Source organism: Xiphophorus maculatus, chromosome 15 (assembly GCF_002775205.1).
Source record: "Xiphophorus maculatus strain JP 163 A chromosome 15, X_maculatus-5.0-male, whole genome shotgun sequence".
Lineage (NCBI taxonomy): Eukaryota > Metazoa > Chordata > Actinopteri > Cyprinodontiformes > Poeciliidae > Xiphophorus > Xiphophorus maculatus.
In genome coordinates this window covers 3,027,589-3,047,407 of record NC_036457.1, presented here as the reverse complement: position 1 = coordinate 3,047,407, position 19,819 = coordinate 3,027,589, and the positions used below count along the sequence as shown (strand labels likewise).

Genomic DNA, 19,819 nt, shown 5'->3' with positions numbered 1-19,819 from the left:
GCTATCGTAGCCCCGCCCCGATTGTGACGTCACCGTGCTCTCATCCACAGATGAGATCAGAGCGATATAAAAATGTACAAAAAAGAAAATCAAAGCGACATTCATTCCTGTTTTTAGATTTGACCAAAATATAAGTAAATAAAAATTTAGTACATTTCTGTCAGTTTGAGGATTTCGGTCAATTTTATTCCAATATATGAATCTGAAATTAAAGTTTTGAAGTTCTGCATGCAAATCTATATTCAATTCTTTTGCAAAGACAAATTTTAAATTTGCATTAAAAATTTTAATTGCAAAATTAAAAGAAATATCGAATGTTGCAACAAAACCTTGCAAAAATGCAACGAAAGATTTCAGACATAAAAAGTAAAAAAAAAAGTAAATAAATTAAATATGTATCTCTTGAAATCATAAGTTTGAAACTTTCAGATTGATTTCCAAAAGTAGATGTTTTACAATCAGTTGTATTTTTCATAGAACTTCCACCAACCTGGATTATTTTTTGTAAAATGCTTTATCAACCGCAGGAACCTATAAATGTGCTTAACATACAATATAACTTTGATTTCATCTAATATTTTTTCTTTAGTTCTAATTTTTAATCCATTGTTTGAAATGAAAACATTACATTAAAATACAGTCCCTGCAAGTTGTGTGTTTGGTTTTATTTAATTTAACTTATTGACAAATTTAAATATTTAACTATTAAATATTTTTTTCTACTTTGTGAGAAATACCTTATTTTAGTGTCTACTATATTTTTAACCATTTCATAAACTTCCCAGAATAAAAATTTAATCGCACACCAAAAAAAATGTTCTAGATAAAATGAATGTCATGACCAAGTCCAGATATTATCCTGCAGGTGTTTCTCATATGATTCATGTTGAATTCCAGCCATGTTTCTCGTTGTGCGTTAACCACCGTCGCCCTTCAGCTGTTTGTTTCCTCTCTGGTTGTTAGGTTACTTTTCCTGAACCACTTTTCACAGGGAATGTTAAGTGATGCTCTGCAGCTCCCAGAATTATTACGCTCCACATTCCTGGCTCTGACAGCAGGACGGCTCACACATGGACGGGCTTTTGAGTTGAACTGAGAACAATGACTGTGAAATTTAACTGTGGCATAAACACAGAAGTTACCTATTTACACTGGAATATCACAAATTAAAAAGGATCACAAAGACTGAGGAAGTGGCAACAAAAAACTAACACTGTTCATCACCATTTACCCAGTGATGCATGGGTGTGACGGGATCATGCTGGGGGAATCTTTTTTTTTTTTTCTGGCAGGAACTGAGAAGCTGTTGAAAATTGGTGTGAAATTAGATGAATCCTTTCTGAGAAAATAAATGTTCAAATGATCCCCAAACCAAAAGTTCCCTTTGTATACAAAGAGAATAATCAAAACTTAACAAACTATTTAGTTTTGTTTAATTTTCTGTTTGTGAAATCTTATTTGTTTTATACTCCAAAACTCTCTGTGACACAGATTTTGACTTTGACTGATGGCGTTCAGACAGGTTTAACTGTGAGGGAGATATTGAGTAAAATTGCAACAACAAACAAAAAACCAGTCAACTCTTTTTTAAATGGAGTGCAGGAAATTGTCACATGTGAATTTTGCAGAAGTTATATCTTGTTTTTCTACAGATGCCGTCAGGGAGGTTTTTTCACAACCATAAACTCTGAATGCATCATGACTGAAGGATGAAAACTGTCTCACTGAAAGAGCAAAACTGATGCTAAATCTTCCAGTGAGACAAGTCCCTCCCGTATTTCTAGTTAGTGATATAAACACACATCCAGCTTCTGTCCACTGGGTCTTCTATTATCTTCATAGGGACTCGTCTTAAAATAAACACCCCCAGATTGTGTTTGTAAGTTTTGGCCCAGGAACAACGGGATGTCATGGCTGTGGAGGCGGCTCGACACCCAAGCAGCTTCTGGTTCATCTCTGCAAAAAGGGATGTAGCATTTCTCTAGACAGTCTGCAGTCAGACCGAAAATTAATAGTGCTGGCTGTTATTATATTTATGTATGCTACTCATTGTTTCCCTACCAACATCAGAGTCTAATTTTAACCTGTTTAACTGACAGACACTAGACTTCTGTTGGATCCCTGGGAGGAAGCTGTCAGTCTGGGCCTTCCCAGTTTCTACCCCAGCCTCCTTTGATTTATAGGTAATTTTCACCAAAATATGTTATTTTCATATATTTTGGTTAATGGAGCAAAATTATCACGATGCGGGTCAAATTTCAGAAGTAGTTGATTTTAACCTTTTAAGTATGTCAGAGTTTCTCTCAGCCTTATTTTACCTGCAAATTTGATAAACCATGTAAATGAATATTCTAAATGACAAAACTGAACATAGCACAACTTTCAAAACTGTTGGAATGTAAACCAGAAAAATTTAGAAAATCACCTTGCCTCCCTGGCAAGGTCTATTCAGGGGTCCTGGAGAGGAGGGTCCGTCGGATAGTCGAACCTCGGATTCAGGAGGAGCAGTGTGGTTTTCGTCCTGGTCGTGGAACACTGGACCAGCTCTACACCCTCAGCAGGGTCCTGGAGGGTTCTGGGAGCTCGCCCAACCGGTCTACATGTGTTTTGTGGACTTGGAGAAGGCGTTCGACCGTGTCCCTCGGGGAGCCCTGTGTGGGGTTCTCCGGGAGTATGGGGTACCGGGCCCTTTGATACGGGCTGTCAGGTCCCTGTATGACCGGTGTCAGAGTCTGGTCCGCATTGCCGGCAGTAAGTCGGGCTCGTTTCCGGTGAGAGTTGGACTCCGCCAGGGCTGCCCTTTGTCACCGATTCTGTTCATCACTTTCATGGACAGAATTTCTAGGCGCAGCCAAGGTGTTGAGGGGATCCGATTTGGTGGCCTTAGGATCTCATCTCTGCTTTTCGCAGACGATGTGGTCCTACTGGCTTCATCAGATCGTGATCTGCAGCTCTCGCTGGAGCGGTTCGCAGCCGAGTGTGAAGCGGCCGGGATGGGGATCAGTGCCTCCAAATCCGAGGCCATGGTCTTGAGCCGGAAAAGGGTAGAGTGCCTTCTCCGGGTCAGGGGGGGTGTCCTGCCCCAAGTGGAGGAGTTTAAGTATCTCGGGATCTTGTTCACGAATGAGGGAAGAAGGGAGCGGGAGATCGACAGGCGGATCGGCGCAGCGTCTGCTGTCAAGCGGGCGCTGTACCGGTCCGTCGTGGTGAAGAGAGAGCTGAGCCAAAAAGCGAAGCTCTCGATTTACCGGTCGATCTACGTTCACACCCTCATCTATGGTCATGAGCTTTGGGTCATGACCGAAAGAACGAGATCGCGGATACAAGCGGCCGAAATGGGTTTTCTCCGTAGGGTGGCTGGGCTCTCCCTTAGAGATAGGGTGAGAAGCTCAGTCATCCGGGAGGGACTGAGAGTAGAGCCGCTGCTCCTTCACATCGAGAGGAGCCAGTTGAGGCTCGGGTATCTGGTCAGGATGCCTCCTGGACGCCTCCCTGGTGAGGTGTTCCGGGCACGTCCCACCGGGAGGAGGCCCCGGGGAAGACCCAGGACACGCTGGAGAGACTATGTCTCTCGGCTGGTCTGGGAACGCCTCGGGATTCCCCCGGAAGAGCTGGAAGAAGTGGCCGGGGAGAGGGAAGTCTGGGCCTCCCTTCTGAAGCTGCTACCCCCGCGACCCGACCTCGGATAAGCGGAAGAAGATGGATGGATGGATGGATGGATGGACCTCTTCCAGACTGAATTAGCTGCAGTCTTTGATGTATCGAGAAATGTACACCTGAATGCACTCCTCCATTAGATTCTAAATATAAAGTGAAATAAAAAACAAAAACAACAAAAACTCCATCTAATTAAACATGACCTCCTTAATGTGACACCAAACTGAATGCTAGTAGGCTCAACTTCAGTAAAATGTATAAATTCAAACATCTAAAAGTCTGAAAACCACTGAAGCATCCAGAGATAAGGAACTTAAATATTTAAGAAGTCATAGCAAAAAGATTTAACATTTCGGTCAGAGAAACTGTTGACAGCGTTGTGAATGTAACACAGATGAGGGCATTCTGATGGATTAAACTGATTTCATTGCAGATTATGATACTTCAGTTTACATGTAAGGAATCTACTCACAAATATTTAATGTAGACATTACAAAGCCACATTGATGATAAAAATAACTTTTGCTTCTTGGATTTAACATAGGATATTTTGCAGACATTCAACATAAAGCAAACTGAGGAAAAATAACAAATAAAACCAAACCTGCAAACAAACCTGAACGTTAAAGTGATACAAGGTTGTGAATGTTGATTTTCTCAGAATGAAATTTTAGTTAATGCCAGAGATTTTTCATCTTTAATAATATACATCAAAATGTCTCTGAGCTTAGCAGTAGATTGAACCACATAGTCAGACCTCACATCTGTCTGCACTGCAGTTTTTTATCTATTTTTGTATTTTTCTTGAACTAATTCAGATTTTATAAATCTAATCAAGATGACTGTTAAATCATTTCATACAGTACTTTTCAGTGACTGCATTTACTCAATCCAGTTAAAAGCTTGCCACACATTAGTAGAAAATCAGAACTGTATTTAAAAGCTCATGTAGGTAATTTACAATTAAATACAATCTACAGGTAAAGTTTAAATTGTGGAGACGCTGTTTCCAGTTGCCTTGAGTTTAATCCACATCTATCAGCTTTTTGTGGTCAAAATGAGTCTTGGTAAGTAGGAGGTGAAGCGCCACCACCTGGTTTGGTTAGAAACTGCATCTAATTTAAATGGCATTTAAGACAAAACAGCAGGTTAACAGTAACTGTAAATAAAAACGATGAGAATCATGTCACCATTTTAAACTTCTCTTTATTTATTAACTTATTTGAATCATATTCTTTAACAACTAAGACCTCAAGCTGTTTTTCATCCAGAGCTGGACTAAATTTCTTGCACAGAGATGAATAAATGAAATAGTTTACATGGATTATAAACAACCAGAAATACAGTTCAGGAAGAATAAAAATACCAGATAAAACCAGAGACGAGGCGGGGCTTTAAACGGCTCTCTGACATTTAAAAACTCTGCTACACTTGGGAATCTGGACTCCAACGCAAAATTAAGCAATTTAAGGAAATGACATCAGCAGAAGCTCTGAGGGTTTTTGTTAAAGCTAAATTAGAGTTTGAGTCATTTGTGAATGTGACAAGCTGGCAGAAGCACAATGATTACTATCAGATGTATGAAGCTGTCTTTATTCCAGATACTGATGCTTCAGTTTACAGGTAAGAATAAATCCATCAGAACATTTTGACTCTGCAATAAAACAGCTATGGTAAGTATTTCATATGTTCCTTTAGCTAAGACAGTCATGCTTTGTGTGTAACTTGGTGCCGTTAGTTTCTGCTTGCAGTTAAAATAACTTTGTTTGCTCTTCCTCTGCGGTGTTTGTAGCAGCTGCTGGGCAACGTCGTGCGTTCTTCACTGTTAAAGTTGGTGATGAAGTCACTTTGCCCTGTGTAAATGAGATCCAAGCACAGAATAACTGCGACAGAACCACATGGAAGGTCAGTCAGCTAAGAACCAGAAAAATATGGTTCCAACAAGGACATTTTACACCAGAAGCTGCGGCTACGTTACATAGACTGAATGTTACAGCAAACTGCTCTCTGGTCATAAAGAACGTCACTGTGAAAGATTTTGGTCAATACTTCTGCAGTCAGAACCCAGCAGGACAAAATCTCATCAAGGTTGATCTGTCTGTTCTCACCAGTGAGTATCTACAACCTATTTCTGTTTAAACAATAAGAAATGGCTTTAGCTATTTTTATTCTTCTCTTTTTAAAACAATATTTCTATTTTCACCAGTGACTGAACAGAAGAGCGATGATGAGGTCAACCTGACCTGCTCTGTGACAAAATATGTCTACTGCAGACACACAGTGGTGTGGCTCTATGAAGGCAAAGAGAAAATATCTTCACACAGGAATGTTTCCAGGTCCTGTTCTGCCACTGTGACTTTCCCAACATCTCAACTTCAACACAACTCAAAGTTTTGTGAGCAATTAAAGTGCAAAGTTAAAGATGGTTACAATAAAAACGACCAGCTGTTCACCTGCAACTCACATCGTCCAGGTGTAGAAACAGGTGAGAACTGTTAAAATCACTTCAAACTCAAAATATTTGTTCATTTTAAAAATTTAAAAATGTGAATATTCCACCAGTTTTGACTGAAACATCTTCATACTGAGTCATGTTTAAATGTACTAGCTTATCAGATATTCATTACTTTCCAGATTTTTTAAAGCCATTAAGGTACATCATTGTCCTGTTGGGTTTGGCAACTCTGAAGATGACATCATTGTGTGTTGTAATCCTGCTGCAGAGGAAGGCTGAAGGTGAAAACATTCTCTATTCTTATGAGGATGTGTTAGTTTTTAATAACATGGAAGATAATAATACAATTCTGTAGGATGAACATGAGTCTCATATTCAAATGTGTTGTTTGTTTTCAGCATGAGGCCCACTGATGAAGATGATGCTACAGCAAAGTACAAAAACATTGGTGAGCGTTTTATTTGTGCCATAATCCTATATCGTAATCTTCAACATCTTTTCAGCACTAAAATTAGTTTTTGAAAGTTTTGTTTCCAAAACAAAACATGAGTCTTTTATACAAAAAAGATAGTACCTATGCAGTGAGAAAAGTTGGAATCATATAGTTTTTGTTAACCTTATGCTTTATCCTTAACAAATCTTCCTTTTATGTATCTTGCAGCATTGTCTCCTGTTTGTGTTGTGAGCCAGTCATAAAACTTGGGGGCTTGTCCGGGATTTGAATCTGGGACCATCAAGTTGAATAAGCAAATTTAACATGGTTAAAGTTTAATCCACATGAGCTATAAAGAAGAAACCATAAAGAAGGGCAAGTATGAAAAGAGGCGATGAGTGGAAGGGCAACTGAGTCGTCAGTCAGGATGTGGGGATGTCGTGATCTGTGTTTTTCTGTGTCTATTGTGAGTTTCTGTGTTTTCCGAGTCTCCGTGTTGTCCTGTCTTCCCCTTGATTGTTCCCAGGCGTGTCTCGTTCCTTGATTACTTCCAGTGTATTTAATGTCACCTGTGTCTCTCTTGTGATATGTGTGAGCTATTGTACCGTCGTCCTTCGTTTCACCAGTTGCTACCAGCATTGAGCCCTGGCTTCTGCTCAGCCATGCTGCCTGGGATTTTGGACTTTGTATTCCTGGTTTCTTCATTAAAATCATTTTCTCACTCCTACCTGGGTCCTCAGCATCTGCCTCACCACCATGAGTCTCCTAGTACTCCCTCCGAGTCTCCTAGTGCCCCTTCCAAGTCGCCTAGTGCTCCCTTTATGTCTCCCAGTGCTCCCTCGTCGCCCCCTAGTGGTCCCAGTGCTCCCTCGGCGCTGCCTAGTGGTCCCAGTGCTCCCTCGGCGCTGCCTAGTGGTCCCAGTGCTCCTTTGTTGCCCCCTTGTTGCCCCCTAATGCTCCACCCAAGTCTCTGCCTCCCAGTGCTCCACCCGAGTCCCCTCGTGCTTCTGAGTCTCCACCCCTTTGTACCTCCTCTTCTTCGCCCCCTAGTGCTTCCTCCTCGCCTCTCAGTGGCCCCAGAGCTCCCCCGTCACCTCTGCGCCGACATCGCCCACCGGACCCCCCACCTGTGGCCCGGCTCCTCCTCCGTCGTCGCCCACCAGACCTCCACCGAGGGGTCCGCTGTTGTCCTTGGTCGGAGCTGCTCCGTGGACGTCCACCGTGGGTTCTGTCTCCTGTGTCTCCGCCCACCCTTTTTGTTGTAGGACTCTGGCCCCCCGTCCAGCGTCCCTCCGCCCACCCTTGTGTTTTTGATTTTGGACTGATGTTTTTTGGGGGGGCGTCTTGGAACCGCCCTTGAGGGGGGTGGGGGGGGGGGGTACTGTCGTGATCTGTGTTTTTCTATGTGTCTATTTTGAGTTTCTGTATCTTCCGAGTCTCCGTGTTGTCCTAACTTCCCCTTGATTGTTCCCAGGTGTGTCTCGTTCCCTGATTACCTCCTGTGTATTTAATGTCACCTGTGTCTCTGTGTCTTTGTCGGGTCCTTGTCGTATGTGTGAGCTGTTGTACTGTTGTCCTTCGTTTCACCAGTTGCTACCGGCGTTGAGCCCTGGGTTCCGCTCAGCCGTGCTGTCTGGGATTTTGGACTTTGTATTCCTGATTTCTTCATTAAAATCATCATTTTCTTACTCGTACCTGAGTCCTCAGCATCTGCCTCACCACCATCCACCACACCTCATGACAGGAAAAAGGATTGTTAATTGGAACGAGTGAGGAAAAAAAAGAGAGAAGGGTTGAACACTGGGGTAAAACTCTTGTTTGTAAAGAATAAATGTTAACAGTAAAGAGGGACGAACAAAATGAGGACCACAAAAAGTGTTGCAAACCCTAACCTCAGGTTAATCATTGAGACTAAATATAAAAAATGAGACTAACATGCTATGCCATTTGTGGTCTAAATAAACCAGGTTTGCTCATTTCCTGATGACCAGCAATAATCGTCTTCTACAGAATCCTTTTACGGTCAGACTTTAATCTTGTTCTCTGAAATGTGCATGTTTGGACATTAAGACGTCCCACAGTTCAGCCATCGCTGATTAGTCAACTGGTGCATCAAACAACTAAACACTTTAAACCTGTAGGATGGTTGCTGAAAGATGTGATATGAAAACAGGAAATGATGCTGTGGCAGCAGAGTGACATAGTACTGCCGTTATGCTGGTAGTGACATCATATTAGGTGAGATCTATAAGTATTTATACACCCAGTCCACATCCTTTTTAACTTTGTATGGAGAGATCATACGTACTGAGAAAGAAACCATTTTAGGTGTAAAATTCGGTTGCACCTAACGGAGCATAAACAGTTTTTTCACATTGTTAAATATAAAACCTCCACATAAAGTCCCTTTAAAAACATGCATCTGTTTGATAGAGGGATTGTGAGGATGTTGTGCATTTATCTGATCACTTTGCTTCCAAGAAGTTTGTCTCAGTTTGAGAATCAAATTACCTTTGATCTGCTGCTCATCCCGCCAAAACCTGACATCAAAATATGTGAAAAACAATGTCTTAATTTGTAAAATGAACTATAACTATAAGTTAATGAGAGGAGGCGTGATGTTTTTAGTTGCTATGAGGAAGTGAAACCTCTAACGCCCACACGGCCTGCGCAAGGTTTTCATGTTAAAATTAGAACCATTTTACAGAGAAATACAGAAATATCAGCTTTTGTTCAACTAACATTTTAATTTCCACTTCTTACACTTCATCTCATAGATAAGAAAACATCTAGCTAATATTTATTTAACAACACTTCAGTTTTGCGTAAATAATTGTTGTAGTGATGTAATGGTGTACTGGTGTATTAATTATAGTGTTATTTTATCTTTAGCTTAACCTCACTCTGTCTGTGAGTTGCTTGACGCTCAGTAGATTTTTCCACTTATTCTTGCTCTTGCTGCTGCAGCAGTTGGGCACCAAGTAGTTTTTTCAAACACAGTCCCTATGAGGAATTCACACCTTTATAGTCACACAGACTATGCAATGTTTTCCTGTTTAAAAGAGGTTGCTTTACAGACTCAGTCAGTTGGGTGTGTGCAGAGACAGAAGCACTATGTCTTCCTTTCTATGGATTTCAATGTCTTTATTTATGATACTTCAGATCACAGGTAAGGAAATATCTCATTTCTAATTGCTGAAACTACATCTCGATCAACCTTGAGATGTGTTATTTGCTACATTGTCTCCCACTTTTTCCCTGCAGCAACAGCTGGACAACAGCGAACTTTCTTCACTGTTAAAGCTGGTGTTGGAGTCACTTTACCCTGTGGAAATGTGACAGAGAAGAAACACAACTGTGACAGAATCACATGGACGTTCAGTCAGCCAGGAAACAGAAATGTATCATTGTTTGAACGAGGAAACTTCACAGAAAAGGCTAATGCTAAGTCAGGCAGACTGAGTGTCACAGCAGACTGTTCTCTGGTCATAAAGAACGTCACAGTGGAGGATGTTGGTCAATACTACTGCAGACAAAATCACCTCTGGAAGGTTGATCTGTCTGTTGTTACCAGTGAGTATTTACATCATATTTGTATTTAGTCACACTTCCTCTTAGTGATACAACAATGAAGCTGAATTTCTTTTGTTGTCTTTTCTAAATATCTCCATCTTCACCAGTGACTGAACAAAGAAACAATGGAAAAGTCACCTTTACCTGCTCTGTGTCTCAATACATATACTGCAGACACACAGTGTGGTGGCTGTATGAGGGGAAAGAGAAAATATCACCAGATGTGAATGTATCATCCTCCTGCTCTGCAGCTGTCACAATCCCAGCATTTAATCTGCATCAGAACTCAATGTTTTATGAATTATTAAAGTGCAAAGTATATGATGGATATGAAGCCAAACAATATCAGCTGTTCACCTTCAGTCATCAATCATCAAGTGAGGAAAGAGGTGAGAACAAATTCCACATTTACATCTTAAGGATTTGAAATTGTAACATCACACCTGCTATTCTAAATGTAGCTTTTGGTAATGTAGCTCAGTTATTTGTTGGTAAAAGATTTGCTGCAATTCTTTAAATTTATATTAAAGGAGAAACTCCAAAGTCATCAGTAACAACAACTCAACCTATATCCACAACAAGAAACAGGGAGACAATACCAGGTATTAAGTTTTCTTCATCTTTAAAATATAAATGTCTGAATATCAGAGTGACCACTAGTGGTGCTGATATCCTGTAATTAAATCATCGTTTCTTGCATTTCATTCACTTTTTAGGGGACGAAGCAACAACAAAGGCAATAGCAATGCATAATCCAACAGAACAACAAGGCAATAGATATTTTCATTTTATAATTTAATATTTGAATATTTGAATATTAACGTTACAAGTGGTTGGCTTCAGATTCTCTCAGATTAAGCCTAATTAAAGTAATTTTTTTTCATCATTTCCAGGTGATTTGTCCTTCTTGAGATGCATCATTGTGTCTGTGGGTGTTACAGTACTCATAATGTGTGTTGCCATAGTAACCATATGGGAGAAAATTCAATGTAAGAAAGCTCCTAAAAGTAATTATTAAGCTAAATTTTAACTGTTGAAGCTGAAATCAGCTAAGGTCGTCTGGTTTCTCTTTTCAGATAACAAAACATGCGACGAAAAGAAACACAGTAAGTTTATACTGAATATACAAATGGAAATTGGAAAATATACCATATGCTGCCCGTTATGTAAGGAAAATAAATACTGATCTGTTTTGTCGTGCAGGTAAACCGTGATCAGCATGGAGAGACTGTGGTATATGAAAACATCCCAGAGTCTTCTGCTTCCGTCAGATTCCACAGATCGATTGAAGAGCCAATATAAAGCAATAAATTCATTAGCAAATATGAAATATGACTTTATGTATCACAAACTGTTTTAGTTTGAAACACAAGGAAGCTGTAAAACATTTATTTGTGTCAAACAAGAAGAAATTGTTTTCTTAGAACATTATGAGTTGTTCATATACTTTTAGATAAAAGAGTTATGAATAACCACAAGTATTAAAGGCTATAATAACTCAAGTATGTCAATAATCAGTCACCTATGGGAAAAAAATATTGTTTTAAAATTTTGAATAAAGATGTTTTGTCAGGATCTGTGTTTTTTTCTCTGTGTTTATTTTGAGTTTCTGTGTTTTTGAGTCTCCGTGTTGTCCTGTCTTCCCCTTGATTGTTCCCAGGTGTGTCTCATTCCCTGATTACCTCCTGTGTATTTAATGTCACCTGTGTCTCTGTCGGGTCCTTGTCGTTTGTTTCTGTTCAGTTCAGTTGTGTGTATTCTGCAGTCCATTCGTACAACCAGTTGCTACTGGCGTTGAGCCCTGGCTTCCGCTCAGCCGTGCTGCCTGGAGTTTTGGATTTTCTTCATTAAAACATCATTTCATCTCACTTCTACCTGGGTCCTCAGCGTTTGCCTCACCACTTCACCACCCAATTTAATGACAGAAGGACCCAACCAGACAGTTCAGAGAGGCATGTTGCATTATTTCTATTACTAGAAATAGTCGGTCTCACCTCGACGCATGGCTCTGGTTCTGGAACCAGCCTCCTTGAGAGGGGCTGGACATACTTCCACTCTGGAGTTGCCCACGGTGAGAGGCGTCGGGCAGGAGTGGGTATACTTATTGCTCCTCATCTCGGCGCCTGTACGTTGGGGTTTACCCCGGTGAACGAGAGGGTAGCCTCCCTCCGCCTACAGGTGGGGGGACGGGTCCTGACTTTCGTTTGTGCTTAAGGGCTGAATGACAGTTCAGATTACAAACCTTTTTGGAGTCCTTAGAGGGGGTACTGGAGAGTACCCCCTCCCTTGGGACTCCCTTGTTCTGCTGGGGGACTTCAACGCTCAAGTGGGCAATGACAGTGAGACCTGGAGGGGCGTGGTTGGGAGGAACGGCCCCCCGATCTGAACTCGAGCGGTGTTCTGTTGTTGGACTTCTGTGCTCATCATGGATTGTCCATAACAAACGCCATGTTCAAGCATAAGGGTGTCCATATGTGCACTTGGCACCAGGACACCAGGATCGACTTTGTCATCGTTTCATCAGATTTGCAGCTGTATGTCTTGGACACTTGGGTGAAGAGAGGTGCGGAGCTGTCCACTGACCACTACCTGGTGGTGAGTTGGCTCCGGTGGTGGGGGAGGAAGCCGGTCAGACCTGGCAGGCCCAAACGTGTTGTGAGGGTCTGCTGGGAACGTCTGGCAGAATCCCCTAAGAGACGGAGCTTTAACTCCCATCTCCGGCAGAACTTTGAACATGTTCCGGGGGAGGTAGGAGACATTGAGTCTGAGTGGACCATGTTCCATCCCTCTATTGTCGAGGCGGCCTATTGGAGCTGTGGCCGCAAGGTTGACGGTGCCTGTCATGGCGGCAACCCTCGAACCTGTTGGTGGACACCTTTGGTGAGGGATGCTGTCAGGCTGAAGACGGAGTTCTATCGGGCCTTTTTGGCCTGTGGGACTCCGGAAGCAGCTGATGGGTACCGGCGGGTGAAGCGGCATGCGGGTCGGGTGGTTGCTGAGGCAAAAACTCGGGCGTGGGAGGAGTTTGGAGAGGCCATAGAGAAAGACTTCCATACAGCTTTGAGGCAATTCTGGTCCACCATCCAGCGTCTCAGGAGGGGGAAGCAGTACAGCACCAACACTATTTATAGTGGGGATGGTGTGCTGCTGACCTCAACTTGGGAAGTTGTGGGCCGGTGGGCAGACTACGTCAAAGACCTCATCAGTCCCACCAACATGTCTTCCATTGAGGAAGCTGAGCCTGGGGACTCTGGGTTGGGCTCTCCAATCTCTGGGGACGAGGTCGCTGAGGTGGTTAAAAAGCTCCTCGGTGGCAAGGCTCCGGGGGTGGATGAGATCTGCCCGGAGTTCCTTAAGGCTCTGGATGTTGTAGGGTTGTGTTGGCTGATGCGACTCTGCAATATTGCATGGACATCGGGGGCAGTTTCCCTGGATTGGCAGACTGGGGTGGTGGTCCCCCTGTTCAAAAAGGGGGACCGGAGGGTGTGCTCCAATTACAGGGGTAACACTCTTAAGCCTCCCTGGCAAGGTCTATTCAGGGGTCTGGAGAGGAGGGTCCATCAGATAGTCGAACCTTGTATTCAGGAAGAGCAGTGTGGTTTTCGTCCTGGTCGTGGAACACTGGACCAGCTCTACACCCTCGGCAGGGTCCTGGAGGGTTCTGGGAGCTCGCCCAACCGGTCTACATGTGTTTTGTGGACTTGGAGAAGGCGTTCGACCGTGTCCCTCGGGGAGCCCTGTGTGGGGTTCTCCGGAAGTATGGGGTACCGGGCCCTTTGATATGGGCTGTCAGGTCCCTGTATGACCGGTGTCAGAGTCTGGTCCGCATTGCTGGCAGTAAGTCGGGCTCATTTCCGGTGAGAGTTGGACTCCGCCAGGGCTGCCCTTTGTCACCTATTCTGTTCATTACTTTCATGGGCAGAATTTCTAGGTGCAGCCAAGGTGTTGAGGGGATCCGATTTGGTGGCCCTAGGATAGCATCTCTGCTTTTTGCGGACGATGTGGTCCTACTGGCTTCATCAGATCGTGATCTCCAGCTCTCGCTGGAGCGGTTCGCAGCCGAGTGTGAAGCGGCCGGGATGGGGATCAGTGCCTCCAAATCCGAGACCATGGTCTTGAGCCAGAAAAGGGTAGAATGCCTTCTCCGGGTCAGGGGGGGGTGTCCTGCCCCAAGTGGAGGAGTTCAAGTATCTCAGGATCTTGTTCCTGAATGAGGGAAGAAGGGAGCGGATTGGCACAGCGTCTGCCGTCAAGAGGGTGCTGTACAGGCCGGTGGGGTTGAAGAGAGAGCTGAGCCAAAAAGCAAAGCTCTCGATTTACCGGTCGATCTACGTTCCCACCCTCATCTATGGTCATGAGCTTTGGATCATGACCGAAAGAACGAGATCGCGGCTACAAGCGGCCGAAATGGGTTTTCTCCGTAGGGTGGCTAGGCTCTCCCTTAGAGATAGGGTGAGAAGCTCAGTCATCCGGGAGGGACTCAGAGTAGAGCCGCTGCTCCTTCACATCGAGAGGAGCCAGTTGAGGTGGCTCGGGCATCTGGTCAGGATGCCTCCTGGACGCCTCCCTGGTGAGGTGTTCCAGGCACGTCCCACCGGGAGGGAGGTCCCGGGGAAGACCCAGGACACGCTGGAGGGACTATGTCTCTCGGCTGGCCTGGGAACGCCTCGGGATTCCCCCGGAAGAGCTAGAAGAAGTGGCTGGGGAGAGGGAAGTCTGGGCCTCCCTTCTGAAGCTGCTACCCCCGCGACCCGACCTTGGATAAAGTGGAAGAAAATGGAGGGATGGATAGATGGATGGATGATTTGTGAATGGGACCATTTTAAACTTCAATAAAAAAAATATTCCAACACACCTGAATTATAAGGATGAGAGCCTGACCTAACATTTATGCACATATATCAGGTGTTGTCATGTTTGATTCACGAATTTCTGGTTTGTTTATGCTCTTGTTCATTTATTTGGCAGACACTTTTCTCCAGAGCAACTTACAAATCAGGATGATGCTGCAATAATGTAACATTAGTATCAAAGCTAACAATAACTTAGAAGGCGGAGTTACAGTCAGATTCCTCCAGAGGTGACAGAACGCAGAGAGTGTCGAGGATTTCATTTTACTTTGCAGTTAAGTTAAACATCATATCTTGTTATTGGTATTAACATGCATTGTGGAATTGAGAAAAATAAGTTTCTATTATGGTTACTATATTTGTAATGATTGTTCACCCGCCCCTGCCACTTGCTGCCCTGTGAAGTGTGTAATGGAGTTAAATACGTGACAAACAACAGCCTGCTGCTGAGGAAGTCACACCTCCATACACACACACACACGCAATGATTTCATGCTTAAAAGGAAGCTGCTTCACAGACTCAGTCAGTCGTGGATGTAAAGACACTGAAGCACGATGCTTTCCTCTAAGTGGATCTCTAAGACTTTATTTACAATTCTGATGCTTCAGCTCACAGGTAAGGAAACATCTAACAAATATCCATCCTCAGATGTGCAGTAAAATATGTTACTTGAAAGTATTTATTACTTATTGGGTTTTATTTGTGACCAAAAATATTATGTTGTTTCTACCTCTCAATCTACATGTCAGCAGTTATTTGTTCCATTTTTCCCTGCAGCAACAGCTGGACAACAGCGAGCTTTTTTCACTGTTAAAACTGGTGATGGAGTCACTTTACCCTGTGGAAATGTGACAGAGAAGAAACACAACTGTGACAGAATCACATGGACGTCAGGTCAGCCAGGAAACAGAAGTGTATCATTGTTTGAACAAGGAAATTTCACAGAAAAGGCTAACGCTAAGTCAGGCAGACTGAGTGTCACAGCAGACTGTTCTCTGGTCATAGAGAACGTCACAATGGAGGATGTTGGTCACTACTACTGCAGATCAAATCACCTCAGGAAGGTTGATCTGTCTGTTGTTACCAGTGAGTATTTACATCACATTCGTATTTAGTCACACTTCCTCTTAGTGATACAACAATGAAGCTGAATTTCTTTTGTTGTCTTTTCTAAATATCTCCATCTTCACCAGTGACTGAACAAAGAAACAATGGAAAAGTCACCTTTACCTGCTCTGTGTCTCAATACATATACTGCAGACACAAAGTGTGGTGGCTGTATGAGGGGAAAGAGAAAATATCACCAGATGTGAATGTAACATCCTCCTGCTCTGCAGCTGTCACAATCCCAGCATTTCATCTGCATCAGAACTCAATGTTTTATGAATTATTAAAGTGCAAAGTACATGATGGATATGAAGCCAAACAATACCAGCTGTTCACCTTCAACCATCAGTCATCAGGGAAGAAAAGAGGTGAGAACATGAAACATTATTCATCATTCTCTCAAACTTGAAATATTTCAGTTTTTTATATGTATCTACTCTAATCAGCTGATTGTTTTCATATAATGATGCAACTTAAGCTTAATTAACACAACATAATCCTAATTTACAGAACAGCCAACAGCAGCTACAGCAACTACATCAGCAACAACTAACTCAATATTAACCAAATCAGACAGAACTGAATCAGCATCTTCAACCAGCAGCAGGTGGCGAACATCAGAAACCCCAACAGCAACTTTATTTACCGAAAATAATCAAACAAAATCACAAGGTAGGGATGCATTTTATTACGTTTAAATACCTACAGGTATAGTCTGGGTTCTTCTTTGATAAATGAAATGCAGTGAAGATATTAGCAGTAATGATTCCATTAGCTGTGGTAGAAAGTAGTGAACTTGTAGAAAAGTAAAAATATCCACAGATTAGAGGAAGGTCTACAGCACAAGACACTATCTGAAGTTTTTATATTGTTTTCTTGGCCTAAATATATCTGTGTTAAAGTTGTTAAGCCGCTGTAATGATATATAAGACGGAGTCCATCTGACCTACTGACCTATTGTTGTTCTCACAGAATGTCTCTTTAACAAAGCCAGCCTATTCCTTTCATTTCAAACAGATGCTATGTGTTGGTGTTTTTCTTCCAGTGGTGTTATTCTATATAACGTGTCGTCTTTCCACCAGGGTGGATTTGGTGGGCTGTCATTGTGTCCATGTTGTTAGCAGGACTCTTAATAACTGTGATGGTAACCATTGGATGGATAAAAACTAAAGGTGAGAACAATTACTGATTTATTTAAAAACAACTACCATGTATGCAAACTGCTGCTTAATATTTTAACTGTTGTTTTTCTGATGTGCATAAAAAATAACAAAGTAACAGTAGATAGTAAACTATGATGCATGATAGCTGAGTCCAACTCTTTTCTCTTTTAGGAAGTAAAAACCAGAAGGAAGACCAACCTGTGAGTTTCACCACAGAAATATGACATATTTAGACATTTTGAAACCTCATTCAGCCACTGCTGGTTTATGGACATCTTTGGACTTTTGCCACGCAGATATGAAACTCAGCTGAGGAATTGATGTCAGACTCTGCCATGATGACTCAGTCTTATCAAAAACCCACACAGGGCAGAATGACATCAGATGGTTTTGTGGGTTAGGTCTGTTCCAGGCAGACGCGTCAGAAACAAACTGAATAATAACAATAATAACTCTTCTTAACAACAGGAAGAACCTTCAATGACAAAACAACATTCTTTTGCAAACAGTTTGCTTAAATCACATCACTGTTTCTCTTTGCTTTGTTTTCCTTCAGCAGGTTGAGCCTTATGCTTCTTATACATCCATGAATCTCGGCATGGAAACCAGGACAAAAAGCAACGTGAGTGCTGCGATTCAAATGCAACATAAATTTATTCATTTGGTAAACGCTGTGATGTAATGTACAAATATTAGGGTCTTCCATGTTGAAACCTTTTCTCTAACTGGATCTTAAGCTTTAGGTTTTAATATTGCAAAAGATTCATGGATTGGCTTCATGTGCAATTTTTATAATAAATGTGATATTCATCATCCATGAGCTGATAAACATGGATTTACCATCTGCTTTCTCTATGCACAGAAAAGCAATGTTAAAATATTAACACCTCTATTTATGGCTAATGTGTTATAGTAATATTTTTTTATGTTGTTTTTTATTATTGTGTTATTCCAGGTCCCTGACCCTGTGATCTACAGCACTCTGCAGCCTCATTCTGCTGTGATCTGATTGGCTGCTGTCCATAACAGAAGAAAAAGCAACATTTTCCTTTCATTTGTTGTGGATTTGAATGTTTTGTTCTGGATCGTTTCTGCTTGTTTGATGCCTAATCTGCTCCCATCCTGCCTCTCTGCAGTGCTTGGATCACAATCCTTCAAACATTTAATGCATTTAGAAAGTTCATTGTAATATATGTATTTTTTATGCTAGCAAATCATGTATTCAGTAGAATTAAAGTGTTTTTCATTCCATTGATTTAGTTGTAATGTCTAATAAAGTTGCCAAGCTCCATCTACCTGATAAACTGGTGGTAGGTCGCCATCTTTCTTGAAGCTAAGTACAGTGTGATGCTAACCAACCAAATGGGAGAAGTTGTAGCCTGAAGGCACCGCCCCTCATTATCATAGTGAAGCAGAAACAAATAAGGAAAATGAAAAAGGATGGGCAGAAATAAATAAATAAAGAAGCCAATAACTTACTTATTAATAATCTATGTAATTTTGGCTGAAATGGCACTCTATATGTCAGGATTTGAGTTTTCTGTGTATTTATTTTGAGTTTCTGTGTCTCTGAGTCTCCGTATTGTCCTGTCTTCCCCTTGATTGTTCCCAGGTGTGTCTCGTTTCCATGATTACCCTTTGTGTATTTAACCCCACCTGTGTTCTTTGTTCCTCGTCGGGTCCTAGTTGTATGTAGTGTCAGTTCTGTCTAGTGTCATTTGTCTCGTCAGCTGTTCTTCCATTCGTTTCCTCCAGTTGCTACCGGCGTTCAGCCCTGGCTTTCCGCTCAGCCGTGCTGCCTGGTTGTTGGACTATATTGTGGATTACTTTCATCATTAAACCATCATCTCTAACTTCTACCTGGGTCTACCGCGTTTGCCTCACCACTACACCTGCACTTCATTACACTATAGTCCAAAGACTGCAGGTGGAAATTAGAATTTCTTGCTAGTCTGGTGTAACCTCGATAATGATCGGGTTCTAGCTCAGTTCAACTCAGTTCTGCGTTGTGTGAATAAGGGCCAGGAGACAGGATGAGATGAAATGATTTTTATCTGTATGGAACAGAATAACGACTGATCAGGAATCAGGTTCATCACAGCGGGTACAGCTCCTTACGAGGAATAGCATTTCATGTTAGCATCAAGCTAACATAACATTTGACCAGAGTGTTAAACTCAGTGGACCTACCTCACGCTCATCTCTCATGAACTGGCAACGAGATGTCTGTGTTCAGTATATTTAACACTGCCAACCACCAGGAGGGGGTGCTGTTTCACCCATTACACATGAACCCAAACTTGGAAGTAATGACAAGTGGAATTCTATACAACATTAACTATGTTACACTGGCACCGTTCATGTTTTAAAAGGTTAATGAAATGTTGTGTATTGTCTCTGTGTGAAATAAACAGAATGTAAATGGCAGAAGAAACATTTCTCCTCCCAGGCTTCTTAACGTTGCATTGTAAACAGAAACTAACCTGCTTTCCACAGTTAAACCCCCAACTTGCTTTTGGTATCATTACCTTTAAAGATCAATGTGTATTTTATTTACTCACTAAAAACAAGCAAACCTGA

General features: G+C 42.1%; 1 protein-coding gene and 1 long non-coding RNA gene across 4 annotated transcripts; both read left to right on the top strand.

Annotated features, from left to right (window-relative positions):
* Positions 1 to 6,089: 6,089 nt before the first annotated feature.
* On the top strand, positions 6,090 to 7,798 carry LOC111611451. The gene is made up of 4 exons (XR_002754056.1): positions 6,090 to 6,142; positions 6,292 to 6,393; positions 6,511 to 6,560; positions 6,774 to 7,798. It is a non-coding gene; the product is annotated as an uncharacterized LOC111611451 (long non-coding RNA).
* Positions 7,799 to 15,497: 7,699 nt separating this feature from the next.
* Positions 15,498 to 18,543, top strand: LOC111611409. 3 transcript variants are annotated; one of them, XM_023348096.1, is made up of 9 exons: positions 15,498 to 15,584; positions 15,747 to 15,863; positions 15,975 to 16,055; positions 16,163 to 16,444; positions 16,587 to 16,748; positions 17,159 to 17,248; positions 17,411 to 17,439; positions 17,796 to 17,861; positions 18,195 to 18,543. In XM_023348096.1, exons 1-9 carry the CDS (start codon positions 15,524 to 15,526, stop codon positions 18,246 to 18,248), a joined length of 942 nt encoding a protein of 313 aa, XP_023203864.1. In that variant the 5' UTR covers positions 15,498 to 15,523; the 3' UTR covers positions 18,249 to 18,543. The 3 variants fall into 3 exon arrangements, with proteins under 3 accessions (XP_023203864.1, XP_023203863.1, XP_023203862.1); XM_023348095.1 differs by having other exon boundaries at positions 15,747 to 16,055; positions 17,799 to 17,861; XM_023348094.1 differs by having other exon boundaries at positions 15,747 to 16,055.
* The last annotated feature ends 1,276 nt before the right edge of the window (positions 18,544 to 19,819 follow it).